This window comes from Capra hircus, chromosome 19, assembly GCF_001704415.2.
Source record: "Capra hircus breed San Clemente chromosome 19, ASM170441v1, whole genome shotgun sequence".
Lineage (NCBI taxonomy): Eukaryota > Metazoa > Chordata > Mammalia > Artiodactyla > Bovidae > Capra > Capra hircus.
The window spans coordinates 60,665,578-60,683,282 of NC_030826.1; the positions used below are offsets into that span (position 1 = coordinate 60,665,578).

The window sequence follows — 17,705 nt, forward strand, 5'->3', positions numbered from 1 at the left end:
ATTTTGTAATCAGGTTATTTTTTTAATATAGAGTCGTGTGAGTCCTTCGTATATTTTGGATGTTAATTCCTTATTGGTCAAATCATTTGCAAGCCTCTTTTCCCACGTGGTAGGCAGCCTTTTGGGTTTTTTGATAGTTTCCGGCCCCCTGCAAAAACGCTTTATTTTGGTTTTATAGTTATTTCAGTTATCTATTTTACTTTAGAATTTATTCTTATTTATTTTTTAATCTTTTAGCCACACCACACGGCCTGAGAGAGCTTGGTTCCCAAGCAGGGGTCAAACCTGCATCCCCTGCATTGGAACTGCAGAGTCTTAGCCACTGGACTGCCAGGGAGGCCCCTGCAAAAGCTTGTGAGCTTGATGCAGCCCCATCCATTTATTTCTGCTTTGGCTTCCCTTGCCTGAGGAGGCATATCCAAAAAAATACTGCTAAGACCAATGTCAAAGAATGAAGCTCTTCTTTCACCCCTGAAAGTGGTCCAGTTTTCGTTACAATGTATCCAGAGAGAACATAGGATGCGTCACCGTGAGTGTTAGTATATTGGACACAAGTGCTGGGCAGTCATTGTTTGGCACGGTTTTTATTGTTTCCCGTGTTCTACTGTGGAGACAGTTAACAAGGTCGAGAGAAATGGTGTCTATATCTTCATCCACCGTAGGTTTTGCTATTAGATGAGCCAACTGCGGGATTGGACCCTTTCTCAAGACATCGAGTGTGGAGCTTCCTCAGGGAGCGCAAAGCAGGCCGTGTGATCCTCCTGAGCACCAACCTGACGGATGAAGCGGACATCCTGGCTGGTAACTGCAGCTTCTGTCTCAGCCTGACAGTGAAGAATTCGGGAGGCGTGGATTCCCAGGGCAAGACTGCTGCTCTTGTTCCCTCAGTGTGTCTATACGGCACAGGAATCCGGGGAATGACTGCCGTCTCGCCCCACTGTAGCATTCCTCACCGGCTCTGCGTATGCTGGGCTGAGGGCGCTAATGAACCCTTGCCGACAGCTTCTCAGATCAGCTCCGATTAGTTTCAGCATCCCAATCTCCTTTCATGCCTATTTGGTCCCCTCATTTTGTATCATCCAGAGTAGAAAATATGCTTATGGAATTTATGTTTTTTTTTTTTTTTCAAGAAGTATCAGAGGCCACTGAGGTAGGCTGGAGTGCAGAAGCTCATTTTTTTAAATTAATTTAATTTTTTAACTTTTTATCTTCTTTTGGAGTATAGTCGATGAGCAGTTTTATAATAGTTCCAGCTGCACAGCAGAGAAATTCAGCTAAACATATCAGTTCAGTTCAGTCACTCAGTCGTGTCTGACTCTTTGCAACCCCATGGACTGCAGCACGCCAGGCCTCCCTGTCCATCACCAACTCCTGGAGCTTGCTCAGACTCATGTCCATTGAGTTGGTGATGCCATTCAACCATCTCATCCTCTGTCTTCCCCATCTCCTCCTGCCTTCAATCTTTCCCAGCATCAGGGTCTTTTCTAATGAGTCAGCTCTTTGCATCAGGTGGCCAAAGTATTGGAGTTTCAGCTTCAACATCAGTCCTTCCATTGAATATTCAGGACTGATTTCCTTTAGGATGGACTGGTTGGATCTCCTTGCAGTCCAAGGGACTCTCAAGAGTCTCCTCCAACATCACAGTTCAGAACATACATTTATCCACTCTCCCATGCAGAAGTTTATTTTATTTACTTTTAACTTTATTTTATACATTAAAAAATTTTTAAACATTAGAATCATTCTGTGCTGGGGTATAGTTGATTAACAGTGTTGCAATAGTTTCAAGCAAAAGGCAAAGGGGCTCAGCCGTACATACACGTGTATCCTTTCTCCCCCAAACGCCCCTCCCTTCTCGGCTGGCAGAAGCTCATTTTAAATGCGTCCATTTCAGTGCACGTTTCATGCTTTTAAAAGCTCATGAGATGGGGTTAGGCCCTCGCAGGACACTTCTTTGGAAATCTGAGTCCTGGCACCACCCCCACCCCATGCTTTCCACACAGTGAGGAGGTGATGACCCCGTCTTCCCTCTCTCGCTTCTTTCTGCTCAGATAGGAAAGTGATCCTGTCCAACGGGAGGCTGAAGTGTGCGGGCTCCTCTGTCTTTCTGAAGCGAAGATGGGGTCTCGGCTATCACCTAAGGTAAAGGCACCGAGGGTGGCCTGGCTCTGTAGACACATCTTCAGTGATGGGCTGTCTCCAAGGTGGGCCGCCCTGAGAGAGACTGGGACCTCACGCTTCAGCTCGCTCAGCTGGGTTGGTCAGGGTCTGCCGCGTGCTCCTCCGTATTCTTGTTGCCTGCATCTTCCCCAGCACTGAGGACGGGGCAGGCTTCAAAGGGAGAGGCCCTGGCAGACTGATGCCGGCCTCCCGGACCCCCGTCCAGGCTGAGGCCGCATGTGATCTAACCTCCTGGACCCCTGTCCAGGCTGAGGCCGTTGGGTGGTCTGACTTCGTGGACCCCCGTCCAGGCTGAGGCCGTGTGTGATCTAACCTCCTGGACCCCCGTCCAGGCTGAGGACATTGGGTAGTCTGACCTCATGGACCCCCGTCCAGGCTGAGGCCGTTGGGTGGTCTGACTTCGTGGACCCCCGTCTAGGCTGAGGCCACGTGTGATCTAACCTCCTGGACCCCCGTCCAGACTGAGGCTGTGTGTGATCTAACCTCCTGGACCCCCGTCCAGGCTGAGGACGTTGGGTGGTCTGACCTCATGGACCCCCGTCCAGGCTGAGGACGTTGGGTGGTCTGACCTCCTGGATCCCCGTCCAGGCTGAGGCCATGTGTGATCTAACCTCCTGGACCCCCGTCCAGACTGAGGCTGTGTGTGATCTAACCTCCTGGACCCCCGTCCAGGCTGAGGACGTTGGGTGGTCTGACCTCATGGACCCCCGTCCAGGCTGAGGCAGTGGGTGGTCTGACCTCCTGGACCCCCGTCCAGGCTGAGGACGTTGGGTGGTCTGACCTCATGGACCCCCGTCCAGGCTGAGGCCGTGTGTGATCTAACCTCCTGGACCCCCATCCAGGCTGAGACCATGTGTGATCTGACCTCATGGACCCCCATCCAGGCTGAGGCCGTGGGTGGTCTAACCTCATGGACCCCATCCAGGCTGAGGCCATGGATGGTCTGACCTCATGGACCCTCATCCAGGCTGAGGCCATGGGTGGTCTGACCTCCCGGACCCCCGTCCAGGCTGAGGCCGTGTGTGGTCTGACAGGCCTCGACCTTTTCCTGCCCTGAATCTCCTCAGCTGACCCATGCAGGACTCCGGTAGATGGCCATCCTTTCACAGGACACGAAGTCAAGTCCTTCCAGAAGCTACCACCAACAGGCAGTCAATCTGGAGACAAAGAGCGGAGGACTGTGTCTAACCAGCGAGTGTGTCCAGGCCAAACCAATACTTTTTGGAAAAAACCTTGATGATGAAACAAAGCATGGGTGAAGGGCAGATTTCCCTATTAGACACTAATTTTTTACCATCGGCACAGTCTGATGTAATAATTATTTTCCCTAAGAAATCTCTTCTGCCTGATGTTCCTGCCTGCCTGTGTTTCTCTTCATACTTGACATATCATTTTAATCGCATTATTTATTTTTGTGTACTTGGAGTTGTTTTGAGCTGATACATCTCTGTATAGATCCCAAGATTTTCCAAACTGATGACATCATTATTACTGTTATTATTTCCTCATTTGTTTGCTCCCTAAAGCCAAGTAAACTAATACACAAAGGCTAGAAATCTGATAAGAGCTTTGTTTTTGTGGCAGCGGCAGAGAAAACACAAATGAACTGTCTTTCCTTTCATATATTAGTTTGTACAGAAATGAAACGTGTGATCCAGAAAAAATAACATCCCTCATTAATCACCACATCCCTGATGCTAAACTGAAAATGGAAAGCAAAGAAAAGCTTGTGTATACATTGCCTGCAGAAAGGACAAATAAATTTCCAGGTAATTTAAGTACAAGGACAAGGGGACAAACTTGGGAACAAGTGTTCACACCGTCATTACAGCTTTCATATGTGGTGGATTTGGATTTTGTTTGGGGTTGAGTTTCTCAAGGAGCTGAAGCTGAGATGAGAACTTCCAAGTGGAGCTGTCCAACGGCCAAGTGGATAGTTGGGTATGGGATACAGGAATTCAGAGAGCAGAGTGAGAGCTGAATCTGGGAATCACTCACTCAGTGATTCGGGTTGAAGCTATTGAATCTGTGTATTAGATGGATTTAATGCAAGGGATTGGATTAATGAGCAGGTGGTATAGGACTGAACCCCTGAGAGAGAGTGGAGGACAGGTCAGAGTGCGGTGGAGATCCCCAGCCCCCGGGGCGGTTGGAGGAGAAACGAGAGTTTGCTCTTATTAACTCAAGGGAGAAAATGTTTCCAGAAGGAGGGTATAGTCAACAGCTTTGAATGTCACTAAATTTTAAAAAGAGAGAGACCAAGTTTAAAGAATAAAAACAAACTACTCCCCCCCCCCCAGCCAAGAAAATGTATTCATTGAATTAAGAAAATTGGAATCACTGATGCTTGCGAACAGTAGCTTCTGGGCAGGTGGCGGGGGATGAGGGCAGCCTTTGGGTCTGTGTAGGTTATGTGTGGATAGGAGTGGCCAGTGAGAGAGCAGAAGAGACGGATCTTGGGAGCAGTGGGTGCATTTGGTGGGAGGAGCAGAGGCTCCCTTTCTTTGCTGGTGCTTGTCGCGCGCGCACACGCGTCTTTGCTCAGTGGGTGACCTTACAGCATTTTGGCATGTGACTTGGGATGACCGGGTACTTGCAGATGCTGATGATGCTGGAGATAAAAGGAGGAGGTAATTGGGGAGGTCCCTGAGAGCCCCAGAGGGGGAGGGGGTCAAGACCCAAATCAAAGAGGCGGCCTTTGGTGGCAGGAGCTGCAGATCACCCAGAAGGAAAGTCAGCAACAGAAGCAGAAACGCACAGTGATTGTGGGGTGACAGAGATTTGAGGGGCCACGGCGGTTTGAGGGGCGATGGCGGTTTGAGGGGCGATGGCGGTTTGTGGGGCGATGGCGACTTGAGGGGTGATGGTGATTTGTGGGGTGACAGTTGATTTATGGGGTGTTGGTGAGAAGGTGGTGCTCTCTCTGATCGCTCATCTTTCCTCGAAGTTTGCGGGCACGTCGTGAGCTGTAGGCAGACGATGGAAGCAGAGGGTTTGTGCACGAGGGCGGGCGGGTGGGGAGGCCTCCCGCTTCATGTCTCAGAGGGAGTGCACCGTGGTGAAATTTTGCCTCCAAAGAAGGGGCTTCTACACAACATTTGGCATCATCGTTCGGACAGGGGTCCGTTCACTAGGCTTAGCTGTCGACGTGGAATTCAGATGTCTCTGTCCCCTCCTGTTGCCTTAGACCTTTTCGGTGACCTCGATGAGGGTTGCAGCCTGGGTGTGATGAGTTATGAGGTTTCCACATCAACTCTGAATGAAGTCGTCACGAAACTGGAAGGAAACTCAGTGGCTGAGCAAGGTACATCAGTTTGTATGCGTCAAGGAAGACCAATGTCCAAAGGGTCGTGTGCCAGCTTAGTATCTAGAGTGTCTTGTGTGTGGCTCTCGCCAAGGAACGAGACACATTCCAGGTCTGATTGTGCTCTTTGGGAAGGGCTGTCAGCCTTTTCCTCACGTCGTCACTAGGACTAAACACAGGTCCCTTCTTGGTGCGTCCCAGACTTCCCTTCAGAAACGATTCGCTTCCTCTTTTAGCGGCTGTCTCCTTTCCCAGAGAATCCCTGCTTCTTGGATGCTCTGAGGATGTCAGAGGCTCTCCAACAGGGTCATGAGGTCTGAGCAGATGTTTCCCGTCAAGATTGCCCTTGCCTTGTTCATATGCAGAGTTCCACCGAGCCCTTAATGGGGAAAAGGGTTCAATAATCTCCTGAGGTGTGTTTTGGTGGTGGTGGTCGTTTAGTCGCTAAGCCATGTCCGACTCTTTGCGACTCTCCTTTATGTAAACCGCCAGGCTCCTCTGTCCATGGGATTTCCCAGACAAGAATACTGGAGTGGGTTGTGATTTCCTTCTCCAGGGGATCTTCCCGACCCAGGGACTGAACCCCGGCCTCAATCAGTGGGTCTCTCACTGATTGGCAGATCCTTACTGCTGCACCACCAGGGAAGCCCAGCGTGTGTTTAATGGGCGATGATAGAAAGAGCTGCGTTTTGCAGCCTTCATGGCAGACGCTTCCATCGACGTGTGGCTGTATTGCAATTACCTTCCTGTAATGACCTTTATGGGCTTTTCAGGTGGCTCAGTCGTCAAGAATCCTCCCTCAGTGCAGGATGTGTGGGTTCAGCCCTGGCCAGGAAGATCCCCTGGAGAAGGAAATGGCAACCCACACCCCTATTCTTGCCCAGGAAACCCCAGGGACAGAGGAGCCTGGCAGGCTGCAGTCCTTGGGGTTGCCGAGTCGGAGACGGCTGAGTGACTAACAAGGAACAGAGTAGCCTTTGTAACAGACGCCGTGGACACACGTTCTCACCCCAGAGAGTCAGGCCGACAGCAGTTAGATGCTTCATCCCAAATCATGCTGCCCGTACGGCATGCACTTGGGAATCGGGTACCGATCTGGGGGTTTCAGATCTGACAATTTTTCCGCGTAAAATTCTAAGTAGATATTTAGGCATCCATGATTGGGTGTTCCTGTGGAAGAGATTTCTTGAAATCCTCAGAATATTGTCACATATGAGACCTTCTCTGTCTTTCCAAAGACTGGGCATAATGTGATCATCTTTCCTGAGCTCCACGTTTGGTATGAATTCACCGTGTTTATTGAATGTGGGCATCACGTACCTCATTTGTTTCCGACCTTCTTTGCTTTGTAACCGGGAACATTCTAAAACCACGTTTAGTATTGTTACAAAGAGAAAGCTGTGGTGCCCATGATGCCGTTAGTAATGTGCGTGTATTCTGTGTGTGCGCGCGTGTGTGTAGATTTTGAACAAGAGGAGATGAGCAGGGACACGGGTCGGCTGCATGAGAAGGATCCACCTTGCCCTTCTGCCCCCGAGACGCAGAAGGCTGTGAGCGTCGCGGGCCTCTGGAGGCTGCAGTTCTGGGTGATGGCACGGCTCCGTTTCTTACAGTTAAGAAGAGGAAAGAAAGGGCTTCTGACCCTGTGAGTATCGGGGCATGCGGCTTCTTAGACAGTGAGTGTCAAGAGAGGGTTAAACGGGAGGGAATCTGAAACTAGAATACGACTAAATACTACTCAGCCATAAAAACCTGAGCAATGTCGTTGACAGCAGCAGGTGAACCCAGGGGCTGTCTAGTGAGGGGAGAAAGTGTTGTTTACATGTGGAATCTGCTAAAAAGGTGCAAACGAACTTATTTACAAAACAGAAGCAGAGTCGCAGAAGTAGGAAAAGCTCACAGCTGGCAAAGGAGAAAGGCTGGGGGTGGCAGGTGGGCTGGGGCCTGGGATGAACACACACACACACTACGTGAAAAATAGAAAACCAATAAGGGCCTGCCATACAGCAAGGGAGCACCACTCTACAATAACCCAGACTGGAAAAGAATTTCAAAAAGAGCAAAAATTAAGTTGCTATTGTGGATCTAAAAAAGACAAAAGCAGACAAGCCAACAAGAAGCCTGGAACACAATACCCCCAGCAGCGTTCCTGCCAGAGGGTGAATAAATGTGGCGTTTGATTGCACCAACAGCGGGGACGCCCGATGTGAGGGCCTGAGCAGCCTTCTCCGCACGTCTGTTTATCTTTCATAGTTTGATAGCCTGTGTTTATATCCCAGTGCCAGGCTTCCCTGGGGGCTCAGCAGTTAGGAACCCGCCTGCCAGCGCAACAGACTCGGGTTCAGTCCCTGGGTGGGGAAGATCCCCTGGAGGAAGGCATGGCAACCCACTCCAGTATTCTTGCCTAGAGAATCCCATGGGTGCAGTCCACGGGGTCACAGAGAGTCAGACACGACGTAGGACTGAGCATGCGCCCACGCGTGGCATGTGATGGTGTGACTTTCAAAACGTTAGCACCAGTTATGGATGGCACCCAGCAAACGCTTGTGAAATGTCCGGCTGAATAAACTAACTAAATAAACCACCTAATAAAAATAACGCTGTCCTGTCTCAGTGGCAGTCATACGGTGATATTTCTTTATTGATAGACTGTTCGTGTTTGGAGTTGCAGTGTTCCCTTTGATTGTGGAAAGCATATTCTATGCTGTGTTGAATGAAACCACTGATTGGGAATTTAAACCTGAGTTGTATTTCCTCTCTCCGGGACAACTTCCCCAAGACCCCCGTACCAGCTTATTGATCATCAATAACACAGGTAAACAGAAAGACAAATTTTAAATCCAGAAAATAGTGATTTTTATTGTTAAATAGCACAGGTGGGGGGAAGCAAGTTATAAGAGGGTGAAATGTGCGTTTAAACCTCACTTATGGAAAAGAGCTTGTGAGGGGCGGTGCATGTCTGTGTGATTTGGAGCTGCTGGGACAGCCGGAGGAAGCCTGAGTCGCCCTGTAACTCATCTGACCTGCCAGTCTATCCGCCTGAGGAGCCTCAGCTCTTCCGGGAGATGGAGACGGGTTTCTGTACTCACAGAAGCACTCGGTGTCCAGGTCTCTGTGTCGCAGCAGCCTAACCACACCCGAAACGCTGTACACGCCGACTGATAGCGTGACGGTGGCATTGCTATGCCCTGTGCCCCTCCAGCAAAATCTAGGAAGATTCAAGACCGATTAGAACCCATGATCTTGTTCCCCTAAATGATGGGCAGTTGGTTTTGCCTGACTGCTCACTTCGGGCTTCCTCGGTGGCTCAGTGGTGAGGCGTAAGGTTTGATAACAGAGACGGTGGAGTGGCTTCTCCTCTGCGGGCCGGCACTGGTACTCTTCTGCTGCCCACGGAGATGCGCCTTTACACGGCACTCTGCAAACCTTGACTGTGTGTGTGGTTTATTTTTACAAAATGGTCACGCGTGTTCTTGCTTTCTGTGGCCTTCTGTTCTGGATTTCATGCTAGAATCAAACATTGAAGACTTCATACAGTCACTGAAGCATCAAAATATACTTTTGGAGGTAGATGACTTTGAAAATAGAAATGGCACCGAAGATCCGTCCTACAACGGGGCCATCATCGTTTCAGGCAAACAGAAGGTATGCGTGCCGCTTGCCTCTTGTGTTTGCTTTTATGAAAACCAGTTAAAGTGCTACGTTTTAGCCGACGTAAACACTGTGAAAAGTCAACCCAGCTAGTATACAGTGACAACTGAAAAACACGTGGGGTTATCACTGAATAAACCGTGCCGTTTAAATAAGTTGCCGTAAAACATTTTTATCTTAAATTTTGAATTATAAGATTTTTTACATTTGAAGGTACCTAGATATCATTACATTCTTCAGACTCAGTGAAATATTAGACCTTCTGAGTACCAACCCCTATAATTATGAATTTAAGAAATCCCATTTAATGACGAACTACCCAAGTGATATTTTTATATATTGAGAAAATACATCAAATACTATAATAATCACATGAAACCTCCGGGAGGAAAGCGCTCTCAGTTTCTTGTTCAATATGTTTCAATTTGGGCAAAAGAGTGCAAGTGATAATGGAAACCCTCTCACAGGAATAAGACTGTTGAAAATGCCTCCCAATCTGAAGTGAAGCTGAGTTTACATCCCGGTGGAAAGCTGGGGCCAGATTCCACGATTTTCCTACCCGGAAAGTCAGGGTTCCTTTGCTTGCTCTCCGAAAGCTCAGTGTCCCGTTGTCAGGGCCACTGTTGAATCCTGGTTGATGAAACTTCCTCGAAAGCAAAATGAGGATGAACGATTTCAAATCAGTGATGCTGACAAAAACGCATATTGCCAGCTGTGCTGTCCGCTCCACCAGAACCTGCTGTACATGACCTCATTTAAGCCGTATCCCAGCCCATTCACTGTCCCCGCCACAATAGAGAAGAGTGATGCTCAGAAAGGCCAGCTCACCCAGAGGTGGTCACACAGCCAGAAGCACCACTGCCGAGCGCTCTCTTCTTCAGTGGCGTGGAACCAGCGTGACGCTGTTTGTCTTTGTTTCCTGGGAAGGACTATCGGTTCTCAGTCGTGTGCAACACCAAGAGGCTGCACTGCTTTCCCGTCCTCGTGAGCGTCGTCAGCAACGCGCTGCTTCGGATGTTCAATCAAACGCGGCGCATTCGGACCAAGAGAAGCGCGTACCCGTTGGTAAGTGCTGAGTTTCCTCCTTTACCTTCTTGGGCCGTTGAGTAATTGCTTCGGGTCCTCTGGGGCGTCAGTCCTAAAAACCGTTTCGTCTTAATTTTTCAATCAGGCTATACTTGGCAACATATGATTTTCCCTAAGTTATTACTAAAGGGTTTGCAGGAGGGATATTTCCCAGTATTCTGTGATAGTCTCCTAGGGAATCTTCTGAAAAACTACAAGCTTGACTGCAGAAGTGTCTTGGAGACAGAGAGTGAGTGTGTGTGTGTGTGTGTGTGTGTGTGTGTGTGTGTGTGTGTACACAACGGGTTGGAAGTTGGGAGCCCTGGTAACCAGCTTTACAATCTTGTAAAGCCAGTATCACTCAGTGGTGGACCCTTCATTGACTCCGCGGCTAGTGGGTTGACTGAAATGAAGGAGAATCTGCCGGCTTTGGGGCCATCTTCCTTCGGATCCGTCCCTTTACTCACCCATCATTGCTCTGCATCGCAAGGGTGTCTGATACCCAGAGCCACGTTCTCAGGGGTCTTTGTCAGCCAGCTGTAGCCTGGATTTACACAGCAGAAAGCAGGGATCAGAGCCAGGAGGGCAGAAAGGCCACACACCATGGGCTCTGGTCACATCACCTCCCCTTCGCCTTCTAACCCGGAAGGGACAACGGCTTCCTCACCCTTGTTTCCTCCACTCTCCCCACCCGTGTAACCCTTGCGTGATTGACTTCCCTCTGTTTTAAGTACTGAAGGAGGTGAAGGCTTTCTGATTAGACCCCGACCGGCGCCCTGGAGGGATCTCCCGAAGCGGGCCTGCCTGTTCCAAACCAGGAGGTTGGGAGAGCGAGAAACGCGATTGGAAGCGGAGCCATCAGCGGCGTGAGCCCGGTCTGTGACGGAGGGCTGAGCTCAGTCTGGGCCTCCACTGCCTTATGGCGCTGGGCACACGCACGGGGCAGACGGAGCTGAGCTGAAGCCGCCGCTGGCCGTGAGCGCTGGGCAGCGGCCGGACAAGGGGGTCTGAAGGGACCCTGCAGACAGGGGAGCCACCAGGTAGACCGAGGGGGCTACAGCCCCTCTTGGTCATCGAGTGTCCTCATTTTATTGCGTATTTGTTCAGGATCAAAATGGACCAAGGCCCCAAGGTTATTCTCTTAGACATCCCTGGAGGTGCACACCTTTCTCCTTTCAGCCGTTCGCAGAAAAACAGTGACGTGTTCTCCCATCTGCTGAAACATTAGAGTTTGTAGATGTAGCTTCCAAAGCCTGAAGGAAAGCTTGAGAATGATGTCGAGGTGGGCTGCTCCTGCCCTGGCCTCCTGTAATTAATCCTGGAGGCAGCCCTGTACCTGGGTATACTGCCACTCAGTCGTGTCTGACTCTTTGTGACCCCAAGGACTGTAGCTCACCAGGCTCCTCTGTCCATGGGATTCTCCAGGCTGAGACTGCAGTGGGCTGCTGTGCCCTCCTCCAGGGGATCTTCTGGACCCAGGGATCAAACCCAAATCTCTTTACCTCTCCTGAACTGGCAGGCGGGTTCTTTACCACTGGCACCACCTGGGAAGCCCCCGCCCCGAGCTGAAGGCCAGACTCAGACACCCGTTTGCGGGAAGTGAGTTCAAGTTTCTCTCTTTGATGGTAGGCTTAGTGCAGAGGGGTTTCCTTTCAAGTCTGTGCTTCAGAAGCTCCCACTCAGCTACCGGTTATCTTCACCTCCTCATCACTAGGTTTGCTGGGGAAGACGGTTGCTCAGGCCTGAATGATCAACTTCTCTCATTGTTCCTCAATTATTATTTTTTGTATTGTGGTTTAAAAGAAGTCCCATAACACAAAACCTTACCATCTAGTCATGTCTTAAAATGTCTTTATTTTTGATTGAAGGATAATCGCTTTCCGGTATAGTGTCGGGGTCAACACGGACCAGCCATCGGCATACATAGACCCCCCCCTCCTGAAACCCCCCGTCTCCCACCGCACCGCACCCCCGAGGCTGTCACCTCTGTTTCAGCTCCCTGAGCCGCACAGCAGATTCCACCAGCTATCATTTCATCTAGGCGTTTTTAAGGGTACACTTCGGAAGTGCTCAGTATATTCACACCGTCGTGGGTCAGATCTCCGGAACTCTTCTGTCCTGCCGAATTAGCGCTTTATCTCCTCAAAACAAGACTCCCTGCTCCCCGCCCCTCGCAGCCCCTTCTGACCCCCATTCTGCGGCTCTTTCTGGGAATCTGACCAGCACGCGTGTCTCGTGCCTGGCTTCCTTCCCGCTTCCCTGACACCCCCTCAGTTCAGGCGTGTTGCAGCGTGCGACAGGACGTCCTCCTCTAAGGGTGAACGATGCTGCTCGTGCACACCCATTCATCTGCCTGAGGACTTGTGGCTGCTTCTGTCCCCTTGGCTCGTGTGAACAGCGCTGCTGTGAACAGTGTGCATGGGTCTCTACTTTCCGTTCTTTCGATACATGCCCTGAAATGGTTCTGAGTCATTTTTCACTTCTGTTTTTTCCCTCGGAGTTGAAGCTTCACGTTGAGTGACCAGGAGCTTCTCCCCGCCCCTGCCCCTGGCCTCCATGGGTGGAGATCGAGGAACTAGCTGTGCGTGTTTGATTTTTCAGTACTTCCAGAAGCACGTGCTTTTGTGAAGATCGGTATTTCTTTCCTTTCTTACAAATGCTCACTGGCTTTACACACTTCACTGTATGGATGTGGTTAATGAATTGTTTTGTTGAGGCGGCATCGACTCACACCGTCACGCCACGGCTTCCTGGTGTGACTCTGTGCTTCTGCTCGTGTGCCCACCAAGCGTGCCTTCTGTTCGCAGGGCCACGTGCTGCTCTGGACGGGGCTCCCCCAAGGCTCGTTCTTCTTGTTTTTTGTCACGTGCAGCCTGTCTCCTTACATCGCCATGAGCAGTATCAGCGATTACAAAGTAAGAAGAGGGAGGCGGGAAGAGAAACACCGGGGCCCCAGTCATTCTGTGTTCAGTGCCATGGGTTTTCTCACAGGACAACACTGGAACGTGTTTAACTCAGATAATGCAGTTCAATATTATTTCTGTCAAGTCAGAAAAGTTCAGAGAAGGCGATGGCACCCCACTCCAGTCCTCTTGCCTGGAGAATCCCATGGACAGAGGAGCCTGGTGGGCTGCCATCTCTGGGGTCGCACAGAGTCGGACACGACTGAGCGACTTCACTTTCACTTTTCACTTTCATGCATCGGAGAAAGAAATGGCAGCCCCCTCCAGTGTTCTTGCCTGGAGAATCCCAGGGGCGGGGGAGCCTGGTGGGCTGCCATCTATGGGGTCGCACAGAGTCGGACACGACTGAAGCGACTTAGCAGCAGCAGTGGAGAAGTTACTTCTAAAAACACAAAGTGCTTGTGACTTCAAAATGATAGGAAAAGGGCAATAGTCTGGCGGGCACTCAAATTAATCTAAACCTTCAAAGGGGAATGTGATGAAACTTTCAACCACATCATTTCCTAACCACAGGGAAGAAATCACTGATATTGAAATCGAGGACCAAGACTTTAATCCACTTGCCATTGTGCAGAATACAGTTTTTTGGTTGTATTTGTGTTGAGTCACACCCATTATGGAGGCAAGACAGTCCTATCAGATTTAAACAGGTCATCTCTTACCATCTGAGTCAGTAATTATCCAGGAGTATATTTAGATAGTGGAGAATTTACTGTTCTCGGGATGACAAAATAGCATTTCTTTTGAAGGAGACTGATTCAGACTTTGATCATTAGGAGGCTACTGTTCTATTTATTCTTCAAACCTGCCAGATAAAACAATTCTTGTGTTTAAACGTCCACCTTGATGCAACTGGCTCTTCTGTCATCGGCTCCCTAAAAGTGGTGCACACGTAATTAAGATATTGAAAAAGTGAAAGTGAAAGTCGCTCAGTCGTGTCCGACTCTTGTGACCCCATGGACTATATAGTCCATGGAATTCTTCAGGCCAGAATGCTGGAGTGGGAAGCCTTTCCCTTCTCCAGGCGATCTTCCCAACCCAGGGATCGAACCCAGGTCTCCTGCATTGCAGGTGGATTCTCTACCAGCTGAGGCACAAGGAAAGCCCAAGGATACTGGAGTGGGCAGCCTGTCCCTTCTCCCGTGGATCTTCCCGACCCAGGAATTTAACTGGAGTCTCCTGCCTTGCAGGCAGATCCTTTACCAACTGAGCTAGCAGGGAAGCGGATTAAAATATTAAAATTTTAAAAATATTAGATTTTTAAAAAAATTTAGGGACTTCCCTAGTGGTCCAAGTGGTTAAGACTTCGCCTTCCAATGCATGGGGTGCAGGTTCAGTATCTGGTCAGGAAGCTAAGATCCCGTGTGCCTGACAGCGAAAAAAAAAAAATACATATATATATATATAAAACAGAAGCGGTGTTGTGACAAGTTCAACACAGTCTTCACAAAATGGTTCGCTTCAAGACACTTAAATCTTTTTTTAAATGTGTTAGAATATTAGATTATATTTACTGTTGAAAATCACCTGATGTGCTTTTTTTTGGGATTTGAATTTCAACTGAATCCATGTTTCTGCTTTGGTTTTCCATCAGAAGAGAACCAAGTCCCAGCTGTGGGTCTCTGGCCTCTTCCCCTCTGCGTACTGGTGTGGGCAGGCGCTGGTGGATGTCAGCCTCTACAGTCTCATTCTCCTTTCCATGTATTTGATTTTCTACCTAGCAAACATGGTGTACATTTATCTCACAAGTCGAGTTATATTTGCTTTGGTAAGTAACAATGGCACAGACAATATCTTACACAGCAATTCCTAGTAAACTTTCACACTGATGTAATTTCATACAGTCACGACGTTTCCATTTTTAGTTTGTCATACACCCAAACAGAACCCTGCAGAGTGCGTGTGTAATGAGAAACGTAAGCAATGCTTGTAACCTCTCTCTCAGTTAATATTTCATTTTTTTTGATTATGCTGTTTCTTTCTATTATCTTCAGGTTGTCATGACGCTTGGTTATGCGGCTTCACTTATCTTCCTGACATACGTGATAGCGTTTATTTTTCGTAAGAGGAGAAAAAATAGCGGCCTTTGGTCATTTTGCTTCTATGTAGTAAGTATTTACACAAACAGTTCTTTTTTAAACTTTCTTGCATCTGCACTAGCAGGCGGGTTCTTTAGTAGCGCCACCTGGGAAGCCCCTGGGGTTGCAGAAGAGCTGGACGTGACTGAGCGACTAAGCACGTAAGATCGCGGAAAACTTGGATGGAAAGGTTTTATCAAAACTCTGGGGCTGCCTGATCCCAGCATTTCAGGTACCTTTTAGCTGAACTCCTCAGCTGTTGGCTGAATGTCTGTCTTGCATACACAGCTCTCAGTTCTTGGAGTAGGAGTCTTGAAATCACGAGAGGAACCCAACCAAAGTCTACCCGCTAAGAAAATGCGTATGGTGTCATCCACTGATTTCTGTAAGATGTTGGCAGCGGATTGTCCTGGTCAGCAGCTAGCTGGTGACTCACCCTTTCTCAGCAGACATCTCTAGGTAGTATTGGGTTGGCCAAAAAGTTAAGATGTTACGGAAGCACCCAAGCGAAACTTTTTGGCCAACCCAGTATTTCTCGGTATTCAGCTGGTAGTGTCTATAGAGATACTTTATTTGAAAGACTGATTTTGAGACAGTCATGAAAATTTGGTACACCAAAGTCTTTCCATTTGTACTTTGCCGTGAGAACTCTTTTTTTTTTTTTTCCAGCCAACAGACTTAATAATACTGCACAATGTAAACCCAGAAGCTGGGTAAGCAGAACAGATGTCAGTCTGACTGACAGTTGATTTCTTTTCAGCCCGTACTCTTGGTTTGCATACGTCCAGAAAAGGTGGACAAAACATCCATGCGCACACTTTGTGTTTCCTCGTCGTTTCGGCTGTGAACAAAGTCTCTTTCGGGGCTGGCGTTCAGGTGGCGTCAGGGTTCTTGGCCAGCAGGGCCTCTGACAGGTCTGCCCCTGCAGAGTGAGTGAGGACTCAGCCATCCTAGTGTGAGCAACCTTGGAGCCGCTCTTGGAGCTTACTGGTCTTCAGTCCTAGGTCACCAGCAGCCCAGAGTCGCTCTTCCTTTTTCTTTATGTCTTTGCCCAGTCACTCTGTTGGCTCTCGTTGAGCAGAAACCGCTCCAGGCTGAGACTTAGTAAATGCACTTCTAGACAAATGCCCGCTGCGGCGTGTTGAGGGAGAAGGCAGCCATCGGGTTGCCAGGCACTCACTGCTCACCCTGTCTGCACAGATGCGACAGCCTCTCAGATGAGGACTCACTCAGCTTTGCCAGAGTGGAGCTTCCATGCCTCTCCACTTAGAGAGCAGAGACCGTCCCCCCGTCTCCCCCGCCCCTCGGCCAGTTCTGGACACAGTAAGGGATGCGTGGTGAGGACAGGCTTCCTCCAGCGCCTGGTAGGAGCGGGCTGGAGTCTGCGCTGTGAGTTGCTCAGCGGCAAGTGGATAAACGAACAAACAAGGAAATTCGGCTTTGTTGTTTCTAAGGAGAGGCATGATGATACCAAGGCCTTTCCTGTTAGGTTTGTGGATTAATACGATGACTAAGACCGTCTCACTATCGTGCGAATAAGTGAGCCTTAGCAAATAAAGAACCACAGCAAAGAACTGAACTTTTGACACTGAAAAACTACATTGTTTCAAATCGAAATGTATCTACAAATGATTGGAGATCTTTTTTTCCCCTTTATTGCCAATTCATTGTAAATTTACTATGGATGAAAATAAGACAAAGCAGTATTCAAAAACAAAGTAAATTTTGCAAACTAAAAATTTCTTTCCTCACAATATGAAAAATACACCACAGTGTTATAGTGTCATACTTTCTGATTATTTCCCTTTCTCTTTACATTGTCAGTTTCATTTTTTATACCACTGAAAAGTAACCACATATTTACGGAATATTGAAACGTCAGATTTGAAAAATAATGACGATTATCTAACATAATTCTCCTCATTTTATGGAAGGAAAAAATTATTCGGTTTTTGGATTTTTTTCTTTGATGCTTTAATCCTTTATAATTTCTCTTCTTAAATTTTTTTTATTAAAGTGTAGCTCATTTGCAGTGTTGAGTTTAATTTCTGCTGTTCGGCAAAGTGGCTGTTACATATATACTTTCTTTCCCGTCGTGGTTTATCGCAGGACATGGAGCGGCGCTCCCTGCGCGCTGTAGCAGGACCTTGTTTATCCGTCCTGTACATAATAGTTTGTATCAAGTAACCTATTTAAAGTCACACAAAAATTAGTGACCGACTCGGGATAAAACTGAGGTCTCAGCGAGTCTGAACAGTTTAGCTCTCACCTTCGTCTCCAGATTTTCCCTCTAAGAATTTCCTGTTAGGAGCGGAAGGTCATACACTTTCTCATAACAAAATCTCCTCCCTTCTCTCCTCCCTCTGAAAGGACTGTGCCTGCACGAGGGAGCGCTCCCATGTATTTGATCAGCATGCCTGCCATCTCACGCATTTCCTCAAGTATCAGTGGGCGGAGTGTGTG

General features: G+C 48.6%; 1 protein-coding gene across 5 annotated transcripts in view; it reads left to right on the forward strand.

The window, feature by feature from the left end:
• ABCA6 (ATP binding cassette subfamily A member 6) overlaps nucleotides 1–17,705 on the forward strand; it is a 66,376-nt gene that overhangs the window by 31,075 nt on the left and 17,596 nt on the right. For all 5 annotated transcript variants that reach the window (XM_018063924.1, XM_018063925.1, XM_018063922.1 and 2 more), the window contains 11 exons: nucleotides 663–801; nucleotides 2,052–2,142; nucleotides 3,811–3,950; nucleotides 5,369–5,485; nucleotides 6,947–7,130; nucleotides 8,134–8,300; nucleotides 8,997–9,130; nucleotides 10,064–10,201; nucleotides 13,009–13,116; nucleotides 14,759–14,932; nucleotides 15,159–15,272. In XM_018063924.1, the coding sequence (XP_017919413.1) occupies nucleotides 663–801; nucleotides 2,052–2,142; nucleotides 3,811–3,950; nucleotides 5,369–5,485; nucleotides 6,947–7,130; nucleotides 8,134–8,300; nucleotides 8,997–9,130; nucleotides 10,064–10,201; nucleotides 13,009–13,116; nucleotides 14,759–14,932; nucleotides 15,159–15,272 (1,506 nt within the window). The remainder of the gene's footprint in view (nucleotides 1–662; nucleotides 802–2,051; nucleotides 2,143–3,810; nucleotides 3,951–5,368; nucleotides 5,486–6,946; nucleotides 7,131–8,133; nucleotides 8,301–8,996; nucleotides 9,131–10,063; nucleotides 10,202–13,008; nucleotides 13,117–14,758; nucleotides 14,933–15,158; nucleotides 15,273–17,705) is intronic.